Source organism: Canis lupus, chromosome 3 (assembly GCF_048164855.1).
Source record: "Canis lupus baileyi chromosome 3, mCanLup2.hap1, whole genome shotgun sequence".
Lineage (NCBI taxonomy): Eukaryota > Metazoa > Chordata > Mammalia > Carnivora > Canidae > Canis > Canis lupus.
In genome coordinates, this window is record NC_132840.1 from 45,531,568 (window position 1) to 45,549,594 (window position 18,027).

General features: G+C 34.1%; 1 protein-coding gene across 13 annotated transcripts in view; it reads right to left on the bottom strand.

Moving 5' to 3' along the window:
* Positions 1 to 244: 244 nt before the first annotated feature.
* Positions 245 to 18,027, bottom strand: part of C3H1orf141 (chromosome 3 C1orf141 homolog) — a 35,882-nt gene continuing 18,099 nt past the window's right edge. For 12 of the 13 annotated variants that reach the window (XM_072820750.1, XM_072820740.1, XM_072820743.1 and 9 more), the window contains 6 exons: positions 16,186 to 16,298; positions 11,751 to 11,818; positions 6,501 to 6,606; positions 4,546 to 4,615; positions 3,181 to 3,370; positions 245 to 1,040 (listed from right to left, as the gene is read on the bottom strand). In XM_072820750.1, the coding sequence (XP_072676851.1) occupies positions 468 to 1,040; positions 3,181 to 3,370; positions 4,546 to 4,615; positions 6,501 to 6,606; positions 11,751 to 11,818; positions 16,186 to 16,298 (1,120 nt within the window). In that variant the 3' untranslated portion in view covers positions 245 to 467. The remainder of the gene's footprint in view (positions 1,041 to 3,180; positions 3,371 to 4,545; positions 4,616 to 6,500; positions 6,607 to 11,750; positions 11,819 to 16,185; positions 16,299 to 18,027) is intronic. The other variant, XM_072820742.1, reaches the window with a different exon arrangement.

Sequence of the window (18,027 nt, forward strand, 5' to 3'; positions counted from 1 at the left end):
CAGTGATTATCCAAAATGCTGATACACGATTAGTTCCACATGCATCAAGTTAATGGTACATTTGTCTTATTTGATACTCAATTATTAAGCAAGAGTTATTGATGTTATTTGGCTTCTAACAGCAAATTTCCAGAAACAGTCTGTGCCATTCTTGGTCCCAAATCAGACTACTGTAGAAATGCTGATGATTGAGGAATCTAATTGAGATCATAAAAATTCATGAACTACTTCTTGTTGATAAATGTTTCCTAATTTTGTACTTTTATTTACTAAAAATGTTGGCTTTTCTTGAACAGATGACTGTTGACTTGTAATTCCAGTGTCTATGCTTTGCTTTCTTATAGCATCCATTTGCACATTATTTTGGTAAGAATTTCTTCTATGATCTTTGAACGTCATTATTTGATTTTTGTTACTAAATATTGCTGTATAAACAATATTTTCTGAGGTGTCTAATTTTCATTTGACTATTTTAACAAATCATCCAGTGGTGTTATATTACTTAATTTATGAACTTCGAGTATAGTTTTTAAAGGCTTTGAGCCATATTTGACAGGTAAGGCACTGAATTTGCTAATTGGTTTTACTGTAGAAAACATTCTTTCCAAGTTGCCATGTCTGGCACTCATTTCTTGAATAACAGTTTTATCAAAGAAGCCCACAAATTTTTTTGTTAGGCTGGAAAAAGTCTGTGAGAAATCATAGAGTTTGCTCCAGGGTATGTTTTCAAATGTCTGCTTACTCGTTTCCTTCTTTAGTTTACCCTCTACAACTCTATGGCCCACTTTAAAAGCTAGTGCTCGTATATCTCTTTTCCATGCAGTAGGCATAATTCTTTTAGGTTTGGAAGGAATAATACATTGATCACTAATTAAAGATTTGAGGATTTCACAATTTCTTTCTAAAACAAAATCTGGTCTTTTATGTGGGTAAATGTTTTCCTTTTCCATGGGATAGAGAGGAAGTCTATTTTTTGTCAAAAGTAACATTTGTACATATCCAGTCTCATGGAAAATTATGGGATTTGTGTCATTTTGTTCCTGTGGATTAAAGAAAAGAGTACTTAGTCACCAGTCCAGTGAGTCAAGGCGGCTACCTATATTTTTAAACATGAAAATAAAATAAGATATTCTAAAAATGACTACAAAGAAGTTTTTAATATGAACAATAATGGTATTCAAACAAAAAAACATGTACTTGTATGTGACATACTTCCTTCTCTTAATATTCTGTCAAAATGTTAGGGGTAAAATCTGAATTTCTGGCCTACAAAAACCCTTTTTGAATAAAGTGAGATATGACAAAATAAATACACTTCTTAGATGTGTGAATGTTGTCATTGGAAAAATAGGATAGTTGGTGGGACGGAACATAGTTCTGGCATTTCTTAGGTCCCACACTCAGAAATAAGAAGCATACCAAAAAAAATGAATCTTGAGTCAAAGATCTTAACAGACATAATTAATTATAAGCCAAAATTACAAAGGCTGGATATTCTAATAAATACTTCTAAGAATATAAAAATATCTTTACAACATTATATTTATTCTTGTACTCCAACCCTTACTTAGCACATAAAAAGCCTCAATATATATTTGTGGAATGAAATACCCAAAGTAATAGATTGACTTAAAAATAGACTATTTTGTCACAGCAGTAGCAAAATTTGTATATTTGGCCTATTCACTAAACTCCTTCCCATATTTCCATTGTAGGGCAAAAAGATTAATTCCAAAGAAACTGGTCAAATATACATATTACCAGTATTTACTTAGCAAACTTTAAGTCAATGATTGCTACCTTTCCTTTAGAAATATAACTAATGAAGTAAGAAACCAGTATCATCCAGTTGTACATCAGTATACTTAGTGAGAAAGGTATATTATTGTCTACAATTACTAAAAAGATGATGAAAATCTAATTTTACAATCCACTGGGATGTCAGTTTTACCCATTTAGCCACAGTAGTGGAGATTTGTCCTATTTTTGGTCTGTCCAATACCTCTGGGAATTTCCCACCTTACAAATCTATGTACTTTTACATAGAGGCAAAGACTAGCTTTCTAAGCCTCCCTTGAGATTAGAACATAGGCATGTGACCTAGGATCTGCCAATCAGATACACCTGAGATAGTCTTCTGTTCAGAGAAATCAAACACTAGGAAAAGGTGGGCATTATGAAAGCTACTCTAGTGAGAATGGTAGCAGGTATACCTGCTTTGAAGGGCAGCAGTGGCAAAAGTCTTAAAAATAGTATCTCTTGGGATGCCTGGGTGGCTCAGTGGTTGAGCGTCTGCCTTTGACTCAGGTCATGATCCCGGGGTCCTGGGATTGAGTCCCACATCAGGCTTCCCACAGGGAGCCTACTTCTTTCTCTGTTGTCTTTTCCTTCCTCTCTATGTCTCTCATGAATAAATAAATAAAACCTTTAAAAAAAAAAAAAAGCATCTCCTAACCAGAATCAAAGTCACAAACTCCATAACAAAGCATGGGTCCTGGTGGAGCAGTCTGGGGTTGTAACTGGGTGACTCCTAACTGTATAGCTTTCAAGCCAGATTGTCTTAGTCTTCCTAGAGACTCTGTGAGCTACCAAATAGCCTTAAATGCATGTATTTTCTGGTTCAAAAAGCTAAAATAGATTGTTAGAAAGGTGAAACATAATGCAGTCATTTTTAAAAATGCCATTTTTGTTTTATATTTCTTTTATAATCAAGAAAATTTTATAAGCCTTCTTCATAAAGAAAAACACAAAACTTTCAGCTGATGCAAAGGAATCCCCACTTTTGGGGTGGCAGTTCTAAAAAGAGCATTAAGAATCGAAGTGTTGTCACTTTGCAATGTGAAATTGAAAAAGTAAAAAGAATTTTTTAAAAGATTTTATTTATTTATTTATTTATTTATCCATGAAAGACACACACACACACACACACACACACACACACACAGAGGCAGAGACACAGGCAGAGGGAGAAGCAGGCTCCATGCAGGGAGCCCGACGTGGGACTCGATCCTGGGTCTCCAGGATCATGCCCTGGGCCAAAGGTATGCGCTAAAGCCCCCCAAGGTTCCTCAAAAAAGTAAAAAGAATTTATCAAAGATTCCAGTCATTAGAATATAAGATTCCTATAAAGAGTAATTATACACATATTTACTGAACTACAGTAGATATTATTACCATTACCATATGAGAAGTTACTGTCTTTGCTGGACTAATGTTGATTATCTTGGCATTTGGCTTTTTCAATTCATCCTCAAAGCACAAGGGGAGCAAATTTTTCTTTCTTATGGAACAATATTCACTTAATTGATCATTTCTGATGGTTTTGTTTTCTTCTTTGCTAAAATCACCTGTCTGTGGGGGAGATTTTCTTCTGAAAATGAGCACAAGTTCAGCATAAATAATGATAGGGTTGATTTCAGTTAGTCACTTCTTGTCTGTCTATCAGTCCCTCAAAGTCACTGCCAACACTTCCCTCAAATCCAAGCTGAGGTGGAAGCTATACAATAATATATATCCCTCTTTGGCTCTTGAGTGTGGAGGAGATATATTATGCAGGGTGAGGAGAATACCAGGGGTAGAGAGATATTTGTCACATTCTTTGTTGAGATTCTGGGGTAAAAAGAGCTTTGCAAGGGCAGCTTCCTAACAACATAGGTTGGCTTCAGCTTTGTTAACAGAATGCAACAGTATGGTATGGTTACAGGCAGAAAGACGATGTAGTTTTCATCCCAGATTTCCTTTGGTTCACATAGGACATGGACACTGAGTTTAGTCTTACCAAGTTGGTTGCTATTTCTGGGGTGAGTTAGCCCATATCAAAGGCCTGGCATGAGTGATGGACAGATAAGGTTGTGACAGAGGCTCAGAGTGTTCTCCCACAGTAATGAGAGTTGAGAATGGACCCTAACCAAGTTCTGAGAGAATAGACCATATATTCATGAACCACAGATGTCCACAGCCACAGAATACCTAGAAATGAGACCACCAGAGTACAAGGGCATTGACCAAGATGCTTACTGAAGTACCTTTTCCTCAACATCCCAAAGTCTAATGGGTATCTCATTCGCTTCCCCAGATATCATCTTAGAAAGAAACAGAAGGACTGAGATAAACTTAGAGAGGTTGTATATGATTGCTCCAAAGTTTAAAACATACTAGGTTAACATGATTTTACTTAGTTTCAGGATCTAATAAGAAAGATCAGAACTTTATATGAAACTACAGAGCTACTTTTCTTACATCCATATGGTAGTCTAATCAAATGTGTTTACTAGAAAAACACAATTGTATTCTCTCCATTCATTTTTCTATGTCTTTTTTCCATTTGTCTATGAACTTGAAGCAGATAGAGCATGAGTTCAAGGTATGAATGTGATGCTGACTAGTAGCACACTCTTAGACCAGTCACCGGATCATAGTACAGGCCTAATGGTAATAATGTACCCAAATAAATTCATTCTGGTCTACTAAAAAATAAAGGGCAGAACTCTTCCTGTTAGAAATATCAATGAACACAATAAAATATGAAAATGTTAAAATAAATACCTTTTATTCATATAATCTTCTAAGCGACCAGCCAAATCAAATGATTCCTCAGGGTTTTCTCCAGTTTGAGCTGAAATTATAAAATATTTTCATAAAATCCACACATATATCATGGAATTCAGAAAATACCTTACAGAAAATATTTTACAATGTAAAAAACAATAGAAAGCACCTGGCATAGTGCTTAATCTATATAGCTACTTAGTAAGACATTTTTTTTTTTTAAGTAAGAGTTTATTAAGTGAACAAGACAGAACTGGAAAAGACTGAGGTCAAAGATCTGATGTCTGGCTAAGACACATCAAGAATAAAACTGGCCTTGGAGATTTTTGTGGAAGAAAGATATTCTTAAATTTTCAAATCTTTCCAACATGTAGTCATTATTAGACAATAGGAAGCCTCAGATGGTTAAACACTATTGGTAAAGAGGGATGTTAGTTAGCAGAGATCAAACTGACCTTGCCACCTGGCATGAAGGAAGTGTCTAGGGTTGAACTCTTTCAAATATGCCTGGCAGGCCCTCCAGCATTTTCCTACTTTCTTAGAAGTGTTCCTAGACACATATGCTATTAGCAGTAAATTCAACTTTTCTCTTTCTCTCAGTTCGTGTTCTAGTGCACTGCTTCCCAATATTTATTTATTTAGAGAGAGAGTGCAAGAGTGCAAGCAGGGGGAGGGGCAGAGGGAGAGAGAGAGAACTTCAAGCAGACTCTGTGCTGAGGGCGGAGCCTGACACAGGGCTCAACCCTATGACCCTGAGATCAGGATCTAAGCCAAAACCAAGAGTCGGACATCCAACTGACTGAGCCAGCCAGGCACCCTTAGATTATTTTATTTCTGGTGTTTTAGAATTTTGCAGAATTAATCTTTTGCTTTCTTTTTAACTTACTGAAGTAAAATTTGCATGCAACTAAATGTACAAATTTTACATGTATAGTTTGGTGAATTCTGACAAATATATATACACTAATGGAAGCATCAACAAAATCAAGATATTGAGTGTTTCTATTATTCCAAGATAGCTTCCCTATGCTCTTTTTCAGCAAGTTCATTCAATTTGTTCTGGTCTCTCTTCCAAACACCGGTTATCTCAGGGTTGGATACCAGTTTTGTTCCCTCAATGTATTGTCTTCTCTTAACCAGTCATAGTTCTGTTCCTTTACATTGCATTCTGCGTGATTTTCCTAAATCTGCCCTTCGGATCTTTGATTTGGATGTTTATTCTACTCTTCATTACGTTTGATATAATTTAGGTTGTGCTTTATCATTACCCTTACCCTAAAAATATTTTCAGCACTGACAGCAGCATTTCATTTTTGACAATTACCTTTTATATCTTTGAATCTTGTTTCACAGAATCCTTATTTTCTTTAATCTCTTGAGCTTATAAAACAGTTATTGTCTAAATTTTTTCCTGTTTCATGGGGTACAATTTCTGTCAGACTGTGACCATTAGCTATCTTTTAAAGTATCTCCTTTATTTGCTACAGGATATTTAAGAAGTCTCATGTTCTTGTTTTTCCATCTACTCATCTTTGAATCAGGACACTTAATCCAGGCTGGATACTAGTTCAAAAATAATAGAAGGAAATCTTTGGACACTCTGTTTATCTGGATATTGTTAAATTCTCCCCTTAGAAATTAGTAGGTGAATCCAGATATTACCGTATGTTACGAATTCAGGCATTCAGCTGCCTGAGCAAGCTAGTGAGGGAGCTGGAGCCCTGAAACATTATGAGGAAATTTGTTTCTGTGCACTATATGTTCTGTGAAACCTCTTCATGACTCTAATGAGGTAGTGATGGTGGTGGATACTCTGTTCATCTATGTGTGAAGTGACATGTGGGTGAGAGTCCTTCACCTCTCTCTTGCAATAAGCAATTCAGTTTGAGGAGGCATTTAGTCAAAGAAAGGCCTCATAACTCTTTCAAAATAAATACATAATATACATATACCTGCAAATAAAGTAGAGTCTTTTTCCTTCTTGTAAGCACTGGATTGAATCTTGGGTGCAGGATAAATGGTTGTAGGACCCAGTGTTCTTCTACATGCTTGTTTAGTCTGTGAATATAGATCATGCAAAAGTTTAGGATTCTTCACCTGAACATCAGGAGAAAACGAGAACTATCTTAGGAATTATTTCTGTGTATATTGATAAGTAATTTAAATTTGATTATTCACATTTGGCATATCTAAGTATGATATGTCTAGTTCTTTAAATGCTTCCAAATATAATGTTTATTTCATCCTCAAAAAAACCCCTATGATAGGGATGTTAATAACACTTTGTAGAGGAGGAAACAAATCTACAAGAATTTAAAAATTGGACTGTGTTCACACTTTTTGCTAACTTTTATTTTCTTTGTCCTCATTATATTCACATGCAAAATTTATTTGTCCAAATGCAGGGAAAATCTAAAGTTCAAATACTGAGCAAAAAAAAAAAACTCTCTTTGTTTAAACAGAAACATTACTCATACATAGAGTAGATACAGCAGAATACTTCTGAATGAAGGGGGAGAACTGGAAAAAGTGATCTAACTTTTCCAGGGTTAGGATTCCAGATTGGCTCTAATATAGAGGGAGACTTTGATGAATCTGCTATATCCCTATAAAGATTATTGATGTTTTTATATTAACAATTAACTTGGTCAGGTTCAAAATATACTCTGTCTCTGGAGCAGCAGCTCAAATTTCAGTTCAGTTGTATCCTTAGCTGGGCTACTTGCAGTCTCCCTAAACATGCATGGTTCAGGGGTTAGTGAGAGACTTGGTTAGTGAGAGACTTGGCTGTCATCTTCAGTTCTCTTCTATTAGTCCCCTCCCTTCACTTTCTGGAAGCTTGGGTTGCCTTGAACATTGCTCTCTGGTTCTTCTCTCCAGAAAAAATATATCAGTTTTCTGTTGGAGTTTCAGATGACCCATTAAGTGCCAACTTCATCCACCCTTCAAGCCAAAAGTCATAAAAATAGCAACTTTGCCCCATGCAAGTCAAGTTACTACAAGTTTATATGTTTTTTTTTTTTTTTTCACCTGCTTTTGTTCACTCTCTGGGGTCTTCAGGTAATATGTGTGTGTGTGTGTGTGTGTGTGTGTGTGTGTGTTTTCTGAGTTTCTTGTCCAGAGTTTATAGTCATTGTATGAGACAGGCTGGTATAATAGGGGCTTACTCAGCCATACTGCATCAGAATTCTCCAGAGCTTTTACTGCTTCCATTATCTTTTCCAATCAAGTATCTGTTCAATACTTGTATGGGAACAATACAATATTATTTATAAATAATAATGGTGATATGTGTCACTCTTGCCATGCCATAGACTAATGTATTATCATTAATTATGAAATTGGTTATTGGTTTTTATATAGGTATACTTGTTAAAATTATGCTGATATTCTTCATCATATTAATCAAGTATTTTCTGTAGTTTTATCAATAGTGGTTATTGAATTTATCAATTATATTTTAAATCTTGGAGCTATTAAAATAATTACAGTTTCTGATGAAACTCTAAACTTAGACTTGGCAGATATTTAGGGGGAGAAGGGAAACAAAAGTTGTAAAGAAACAGGTGAACTGATATTCAATGGAATTTCTGAACCAGTTGTCACTTCCTTTATTTCCCACTTATCCTATCCCACATGCAAAGCCGTAGGAAACTGTATTTAATTAACCCCAGGATAAATTAGTGCTCTTCCACTAATAAACTTCCTGCTAATGTGAGTTTGGTTCCCAGAGTGAAACTCTCTTCTGAAGGACAGACTACCAGTCAGATTACCTGATCTCCACCCTCTTATGCTAAAGTTAAGCTAGCTGGATGAGAATGCTGATGTATACACAGAAAAGTTGGTTCTCAATTCTGCAGAGATGTTTATTTATAAAATTAATGGCAGTTTCATAGAAAGATTAACCCATATCTTGATTCTTAAATATGAACAAATGAAGATTTATCAGGTATGATAAAAATCAATAATTTCAAAAACAACTATCATGATTTTAAAAAAAGGAACACCAACACCAGAAAAGAGATAATTCAAGAAACAGAAAATGACTTCAGAAAATGAACCCTAATATCTTCATAAAATGTTGAGAACGAATATAACAGGAAACTATGAGAAGAAAAAAAAAACTAAGAACAAGAAAGAAATTTAAAGTGTCATTACTGAACCAAAATGAAGTAAAAGGACCAGAATAAAGAACAACTTTTCAGAGACAAAAAATAGAGAATAGTAATATAGAAGATCAATCCAAGAAATCTAATACCTGATCATTAAAGAACAGAGAAAATAGTGGAAAGGAAATGGGGAAGAAAATAACAGAAACATTTTTTTAAGACCTAAAGAAAGACATTTGACTTTAAAGTGGTCTGTTGAACACTGAGCAGAATGAATTGAAGTAAAATTACAACACTCAGACATATCCTCAAAACATTTCAAAACAACATTGATAAAGGGAAGATCCTAAAAGTTTCCAGAGGAAAAAAGTAAGATCACTTACAAAAGACTGAGAACTTTTCATTAGCAGCATTGAATGGCATAGGACAATGGGGCAATGTCATCAAAGTTTAGGGGAAAAAATGATTTTATACATATAATTCTACTTAGCTAAACTATCAATCATATATACGGAAAAAATAAATATATGTCCAGGCATCTGTGTACCATCCTTAGAGAAGTTTCTTGAAGACATATTCTAGAAAAAATAAAGATGAAATCCAAGAAATAAGAAGACATGGAGTACTAGAATTTGGCAACTAAACCAGGAATGGAATGACCCAGTGATAACTGCAGCGCAGGCTTAAAAATAATGGGTCAAATTTAGAACAAAAAGTCACTGAGCTCCAATGAACAATTCCTCCAAGAAGATTGGAATGGGTTCTACTTAATAGAGAGAACAAATAAGGTGTCTCTGTATCCACACACAATGAGAAAGTTACGTTTCTTTTTCAGAGGCTGCCTATCTTAGAGGTAAAGAACATGTATCAGACTGTTAGGTTCTTCCTAGCTCTGTTATTTATAATTGAACTCAGCCAAATTACTCATCTTCTTTGTACCTCTTTTTTCTCATCTATAAAATAGGAATAAATATAGTACTTACTTCATTGAGTCGTTGGGGATGTAAATTATACATACACATACATATACACCCATCCATGTATAGGTGTATGTTTATACTATACAGGTACTTTAAGTACTACATAAATGTTTGCTATTATTACCATTCTCCACAAGAAAAAAAAGGAAGGCAACTAGAATATTCAGGAAAAAATACAGAAGTGTACAGGACAGTCAAGTTCTCAATATGATGTAGACTGACAAGTGGCATTAGTTTTTGAGTAACTGATGGAGAATAAGATAAAAGAGTCTTTGTTTTTACATTTTACCCATTGAGAAGAATCATAATCCTAGCACATTACTTTATTCTACAACGAATGATTATTTGCAATATCATAACAGCATAGATACTGTTTGTAGTTTTGACTTATAGAATTAAGCTATAGACAAAACATGACGGCTTAATCAGAGTTGCAAAATTGACCTCAAAACAATGTCAAAGATATACTTGACTTCAGGACAAAGCTGTGGAGGAGAGCGGGATTACAAAGGATAGGACAGCTAAAATCTTCATCTTATGTAAAGGGGAATCAGGAGTTAGTGACTGAAGTTAATATAAAAGAAAAATATTTAGATATTTTATTTATCAGTACAAAAGTGAACAATAGAGAAAGCAAAAAAGTAACTATCAAAGATCCAGAAGGAGGGGCACCTGGGTGGCTTGATCTGTTAAGCATCTACCTCCAGCTCAGGTCATGATCCCAGAGTCCTGGGATCAAGCCCCACATTAGGCTCCCTGCTCAGTGGGTAGTCTGCTTCTCCCTCTCCCTCTCCCTCTGTGCTCTCTCTCTTAAATAAATAAATAAATAAAATCTTAAAAAAAAACAAAGATTCAGAAGAAAATCAAGGGGAGAAGTGTAGAGTAGTATAAATAAGTTAATTCAAATATGTTTTACTGATTATTCAGTAGATAATATTTAAAGTAGATAAATAAAAAAATAGTACTAGAAGCTCATTTTTTAAAATTATGGAGTTAATCATAAGAGGAATTACACCCCCCACACCTCACCCCTGGCAAAGTTAAACATGGTTACCTTTGAAAAGGGGAAATTAGAACAACAAATATGGGATGGAGGTGCTTTGTGTTCTTATTAGCTTTCCTGTATTATTTAATTTTTTAAAAGTCAAATTAATATTTCAATTTATTTTTTAAATTAAAATGTTGCATGTTTTCTAAAAGATGCTAATAAATTTATTATAATAATTATTATTTAAAGATTGTATTTATTTATTTGAGACAGAGAGAGAAAGCATAAGTGGGGAGGAGGGTCAGAGGGACAGGGAGAAGCAGACTTCCCACTGAGCAGGGAACTCCATACAGGGCTTCATCTCAGGACCTTGAGATCCTGACCTGAGCCAAAGGCAGATGCTTAACCCACTGAACCACCCAGGCACCCTGCTAATAAGCTTATTATTATGAGTAAACTTGTGATGTTACAATATATATATTGTATATATACTATATACAATATATATATACAATATATATATATATATATCTTGAAAGATTTTTATTAAACATGAACCTAAATAAAACATGTTGTCAAACCACTATGTTGTACACCTAAAGCTAATGTAACATTGCATATTATAGTACAATACTTCAATTATACTTCAGTAAAAAAAAAAAAGAGTCAGTATTGTTGGTCCCAAACCTGTTTATGGTAATTATTACTGTAATTATATACTTTAAATAACCATAGCATGCTCAAAAAAAAATGGTCTTGGATACACATGAGAAGATTACAAATGGATACATATTTTCGTATTTTAAATTAAAATGAAATATTTGTTATGCATGCATAGTTTTTTTATGATGTCCTGTTTTAACTGACTTTATGATAACTGTTCTTCCTTATCATATTCGATAAATAATTTCTGCTGTATGGACTGTCAGGCAAATAATATATTATTTTCTGCATTTTCTCTGTACATAAAGTTTTAGTAATATCAAAGATGAAATCACTTTAAAATTTTATGTTTTTGAATCCTAAAATACATTTGAATTTGGGATTTATAGAAGTATATGTAAAATTGTTAGTGTTAATCTGAATTTCTTCCAAGTAATTGTTAAGTGGACAAATTTAACCTACCTCAGCTGTGTCCTTAAGATAAAGAAAAGGTCTAAAAGATCTTGATTTCAGATTTTCTTTCACTGGCTCTAAAGAAACAAATCCAAACATAAATGATATTTCCATACTATTAGACTACTTCTAATTTTACTACCAATAAACTATTTTCTCTACTTCTAGCAAACTTTTTAGAAATGTAACTTGATAAACTTAGGTGCTTACATATTACCTTTACATTTTCAAAGCTAAATGTATCCTAATTTGCTTTTAAAATGAGTTTCTATTAATAGAATATAACTTTTAGTTATTTATTTCTGACTATTATCAAACTACGGGAGTCAGAACTGGGTTTTGCATTCTGCAAATATATATATTATTTGGTTCCAGATATTTACAGGTAGAGAGGAATTTTGCCTCAGGAGGAATCATACTTTTAGTCTCAGTCATGTCTGATTTAGATAACACTTAGATAAGACTCTGGGTTTTAACAATAACATAAGAGTCAGATGTCACTAAAATAATTGAAGTGTTCTAAGATCCTTTTATTGTCTAGAATGAGGGTAACACTAGATTTTAAAAGGTTACATATTGTAATTTCTAGAGTAATCATTTAAAGAATAGAAACAGAGTAACTTCCAAATTAATAAAGAGGAAAAGTGAAACTTAAAAAATTCAATCCTAAAGAAAACATGAGAAGATAGAAATATAAAATCAACTGAATAAATAAAAAACAAAATAAGATAGCAAAGTTAAATCTAAAGATATCAGTAATTAACTGTAAATAGACTAAGTGCTTCATTTTAAAGCAAAGATTACCACAGTAGATTTAAAAATTTAATAGTATGATATTTACAAGAGATAAATCTAGATTGCAGTGTTACAAGAAGGTAATAAAATGGTGGAAAAAGATATGGTAGCCAAAAGAAAGCTAGGGCAACTACAGTAATACTGGATAGTAAGACAATTGCTTTATAATGAAAAAGGGTTCAATTTACTAGAAACATGATAATTCTAAATTTTATGTAACTGATAACATCACCTAAACTATATTTAAAAATCCATAAAGCAAAATTTTACACTACAAGGAAAAATAGAAGCCTGAAATTTCTCATTGGTAGAATAAGCAAACAGAAAAATCAATAAGGATATAAAGAGTTAAAATATACAGTGAAAAAATTTGACCTAAAAGACATATACAGAACATTGTACTCAACTACTATAGGATATACAGTATTTTCAAGCACATCAGAGCATTTGCAACAATTTACTATATATTGAGTCATGTTAACTAATTACATAGGACTGAAATCATATGGAGTATATCCTCACACAACCCTGTCATTGTGCTAAAAAGTTATAGTCAAAAGATAATTAGAAAAGTTTCAAATGTTTTGAAAGAAGACATATGCTTCTAAATAACGAACGGGTCAGAGAAAAATATCATAATGGAAAATAGAAAATATCCATGATATTCTTGGATAACAAAGTTGGAAGTCTTGCTCTATCAGATTCAAGAGTTATTTTAAGCTACATAAACTAATGTGGTATAGTATTAATGATAAATAGACAAATAAATAGAATAAGAGCCCCAGAGCTAAGAGCCCTGAGCATTAGGAAAAGAATAGCCTTTTAAATTACATAAATAACTGTATATTCACATGAAAAAAATTATATTTGACCCTTACCTCACTCAAAATTTAATTTTGGGTAGACTTTAGGCCTACATATAAAAAGAAGAATTAATATATTTTATAAGATAAATAGGAGAAAGTCTTCATGACCACAAAGTAGAGAAACATTTCTTTTTTTTTTTTTTAAGATTTTATTTATTTATTCATGAGAGAGAGAGAGAGAGAGAGAGAGGCAGAGACACAGGCAGAGGGAGAAGCAGGCTCCACGCAGGGAGCCTGACATGGGACTGGATCCCAGGTCTCTAGGATCAGGCCCTGGGCTGAAGGCGGCGCTAAACCGCTGAGCCACCCGGGCTGCCCAACATTTCTTAAATATGGTACAAAAAGTACTAATCAAATGGGGAAAGATTTGGTGTATTTGACTTTATTAAAGTCAAAGAACGTCTGTTTATCAAAAAGGCACCATAGAGTGAAAAAAAAAAAAAAAAACAGAGAAAAGGGAAGATATTCACAACACGTAAAACCAACAAAAAACTAGTAACCAGAATACATAAAGAAATCTATAACAAAAGGACAAAAACTGGAACACCTGGGTGGGCTCAATGGTTGAGCGTCTGTCTTTGGCTCAGGCCTTGATCCCGGGGTGCTGGGATTGAGTCCTGTATCAGGCTCCTGATTCTCCCTCTGCTGATGTCTCTGCATCTCTCAAGAATAAATAAATAAAATCTTAAAAAAAAAAAAAAAAACGGAAAAGAAAAGGACAAACCTACTTTTAAAATGAGGTAAGGGGCATGTGGGTGGCTCAGTCAGTTAAGCATCTGTCTCCGGCTTAGGTCATGTTCTCAGGATCCTAGGATCAAGCCCTGGGTTAAGCCCTACTTCAGGCTCTGCACTCAGTGGGGTGTCTGCTTCTCTTTTTCCCTCTGCCCCCCGTCCTGCTCATGTGCACTCTCTCTCTGAAATAAATAAACAGAATCTTTAAAAATAAAATGAGTTAAAGCTCAGGTGATTTCCAAAAGTGTAAATTTAATTGATCAACAGTCTTACAAAAAAGTTCTCAAACTTATTGGTAATCATGGAAATGTAAATTAAAACATAATGATATACTATTATGTATACTAATATAAAAATTGAGCAATTTTGAATGTTAACAAGAAAGCAGAACAAAAAAAGCTCTCACAAATCTGATAGGAGTACAAATTGGTACAAATACTTTGGAAAGTTTGCCAGTATTTATGATAGTTGAAGATAAGTATATTTGGCAATATAAATCCTAGATATACACTCTCAAGAAAATTTTACAGCAGGATGCATAAACAAGAATGTTTATTCATCATTGTAACGGTCGACAAACTAAAACCCAAAAATTTCATCAGTAGAATAGATAAATTGTGATATACATTTGATCCTGGAACAACATAGGTTGAACTACCTGAGTCCACTTACACATGGATTTTTTTGATACAGTATAGTACTCTTATGATTTTCTTTTTTTTTTTTTAAGATTTCATTTATTTATTCATGAAAGACACAGAGAGAGGGGGGCAGAGACAGGCAGAGAGATAAGCAGGCTCTGTGTAGGGAGCCCAACATGGGGCTCAATCCTGGGACTCCAGGATCATGCCCTGGGCCAAAGGCAGATGCTTAACCGTTGAGCCACCCAGGCGTCCCATGATTTTCTTAATAACGTGTTTTCTTTAGCTTATTTTATTATAAGAATATGGCATATAATACATATAAAATATGTGTTTATGTTATTGGAAAGTCTTCTGGTCAACAGTAAGTTATTGTTAAGTTTTGGGGGAATCAAAAGTTACATGTTGATTTTTGACTGTGCAGTGGATTCAGTCCCCCTAACCCCCATGTTGTTCAAGGGTCAACTGTACACTATTTAATGATGGAGAAGATAAATTAAGAGGAGAGACTGAAGAGTAATAGAGTAGGAAAACAAGAGATAGGAGTTCCAAAATAAAAAAAAAAGGAGTTCCAAAATCCCAAAGAAGAGATTAAGAAGGAAGGAGTGATCAACCAATATATTTATATTGAGAAGTGGAAGAAAATGAAAACAGAAATATTATTTGTACTTAGCAGTGGAGATCATTGATACTCTTGATCAGAGTAGCTTCAGTAGATGGTGGAGACAGAAATCAGGCTGGAGTTGTCTGAGGTTTGAACAAATGTTGAGGAAATAGAGACATTGTACGTAAACAAATCCTTTGAGAATTTAGATGATGAAGTGTTTCAGAGAAATGAATCAATATGGGGCAATGTGGAGTCAAGGAGCCTCAATCAAAGGGGCAGTGAGAATGATTCAATTGCGTGGTTCTTTGATAATCACAGAGAAAGAAAAACAAAGGCAACACAAAACTCTAAAATTCTCTGAACGTTTGCAGGGCTAGTTCCTAGCTTACAGATTCCTTAAATTTTGAAGAAAGTAAATTCCTTTACTTTACAATTTCTGTAAAGTAAGTTTTTATTAAGCAAGATGCCCATAGTTAACTGATTTCTTTTTTTAACAGTGACAAGAAAACTCAGTGTTGACATGAAGGAAACTCAGATATTTTCTTTCTAGAAAAATAAACATAAAAATGTATTCTTAATTTGTGACTTCTAGATATTGTCCATTCTGATATTTAACATATCTTAGGAAATTCTTCTGTATAGCTTACTGAAATCTTTCACACTGCAGTTATAAGCCATATACTTTCAAGCAAACTCTTTCAACAGAGACATCAAATCATGGAGAACTTTTAAGAAACACATTAATAATAAAGTATATAATAAAAGCACTCATTAATAAAGAAGCATGTTACACAGAGCATTACCTATTGACTTGCTTTCTTGAGTTCTTATATTTGTTGGTACAAAGTGTGGTCCTAAATTTAACTTTCCAAAATCACTCTTTCTAGGTTCAGGCTCATTTTTGAAGCAGATATATCTAGAAAAAATAAAATTAATCTAAATTAAAAGAATCAGAAAAATCTATGGAACTAATCTAAAAAATTAATTTGGAGAAATGTGGTTAAGTCCCAGTTATATAGATCAGATGCTATTGAAGTTAATAATATTATAATACAAAATGTGGAAGAAGGGGACTGAGCCAGAGCTGAGAATATTAGTGATAATCACTTGAAGTAGAGACAGATAGGAAGCTGCTGTTGTCATAGGATTGAGGGCACTCTAGAACCCATGGTGAACCAAAGAGCATGGACTTCAGAGTTGGACCTCACTTGCATAGTTCACAAGCTGATTAACCCTTTAAAAATATTCTGGAAATACATTAAATGAGATATTGGGGACATTGTCAGATCTGAGTTAAAGTCATGGGACACAGTTAACAATCATTTCAGATACCAAAATAGTAGACTAGATAGGATCACAGCATTTATTTATTGTAAAGGAAAAATTTCCCCTAAATCCTTTAACTGACAATATAATGAAGTTAATACTATTATATAATTCATGTAATACTATTCGTCTAATACCATTCTGACCACTAAATGCTGGAAAAACCCATGACTCAGTCTTCCAAACTCAGACACTCACCTTCAGTTGATATCCCATCTCACATCTTTACATATTATCTATAGGCTGATGTCCCCAGATTTATAATTATTATTTATAAGCCCTCAAACTCTTCCCTGAGCTCCTGATTTATATATCCAACTGCTACATGACTTCTGCAGTTAGCAGAACTAAACACATTCAAAACCACATCCTTGCTTTTGCTTCCTTCCCAATCTATTCCTCTTTGAGGCTTCCCCAGCTCCATTCAACCAGAAGTGTAGGCCAAAAAATTGACAATATCTTTGATTTCTTTTTCTCTCATTCCCCATTCCCAACTGTCACCAAACCTCACTAGATCTTTCTTAGAAACGCATCCCAATCTAACTATTTCTTTCCGTGTTACTTCTACTCTAGTCCAAGACACCTTCATCTCCCATCTGAGCTACTTCCATGTGTCTCTCACCTTCTGTTGGCTTTCTCTGCTATCACTCATCCTCTATAGTCTATTCCTAGTGCAACCATGGTGGCACCCTTAAAATATAAATGTGATTGCCATCTCCCTCCAATTATTTCCTACTAGACTCAAAGTTCAAAATTCTCACTCCAAGACAGAAACTGTTTCCCCATTTTTCATGTTTCTAAGTAGAGGAACTTCCATTAAATGCCCTTCCAGGCCTCTCTCTGTGCACTAACCCCCCCCCCCCCCCCCGCCCCGCCCTGCCCTGCCCTGGAAGCAAAGTGCTGTTTGGTTTAAGGAAAGCAACTTAAGCTCACATTTCAGGACCATAGTACTTGCTCATCCCTCTGCCTGTAATACTCTTCCTCTAGCTATTGCCAAGGGTTACTCCCTTAAGTTATAAGAGTATTTTGTTAAGAGTACTCAAATTTCCATCTCTTCAGAAAGGTCTTTTCTGTCCACTTCTCTATCTAAAATAGTAATCCCTATCAATCTTAATTCCATTAATTTACTCTATTTTTCTTCACAGCATCTATCACTAGTGGATTTATATTATATATTCATTTGTTCATTTAGTTTAATATCTGTCTCCTCACCTTATCCTAAAAGATAAATTGAGGGCAGAGTTTGTTTTGTTCACTGTTGCATACTCAGCACCTAGAACAGTGACTGGTGTACAGTACATGTGTAATAAATGTGTTGA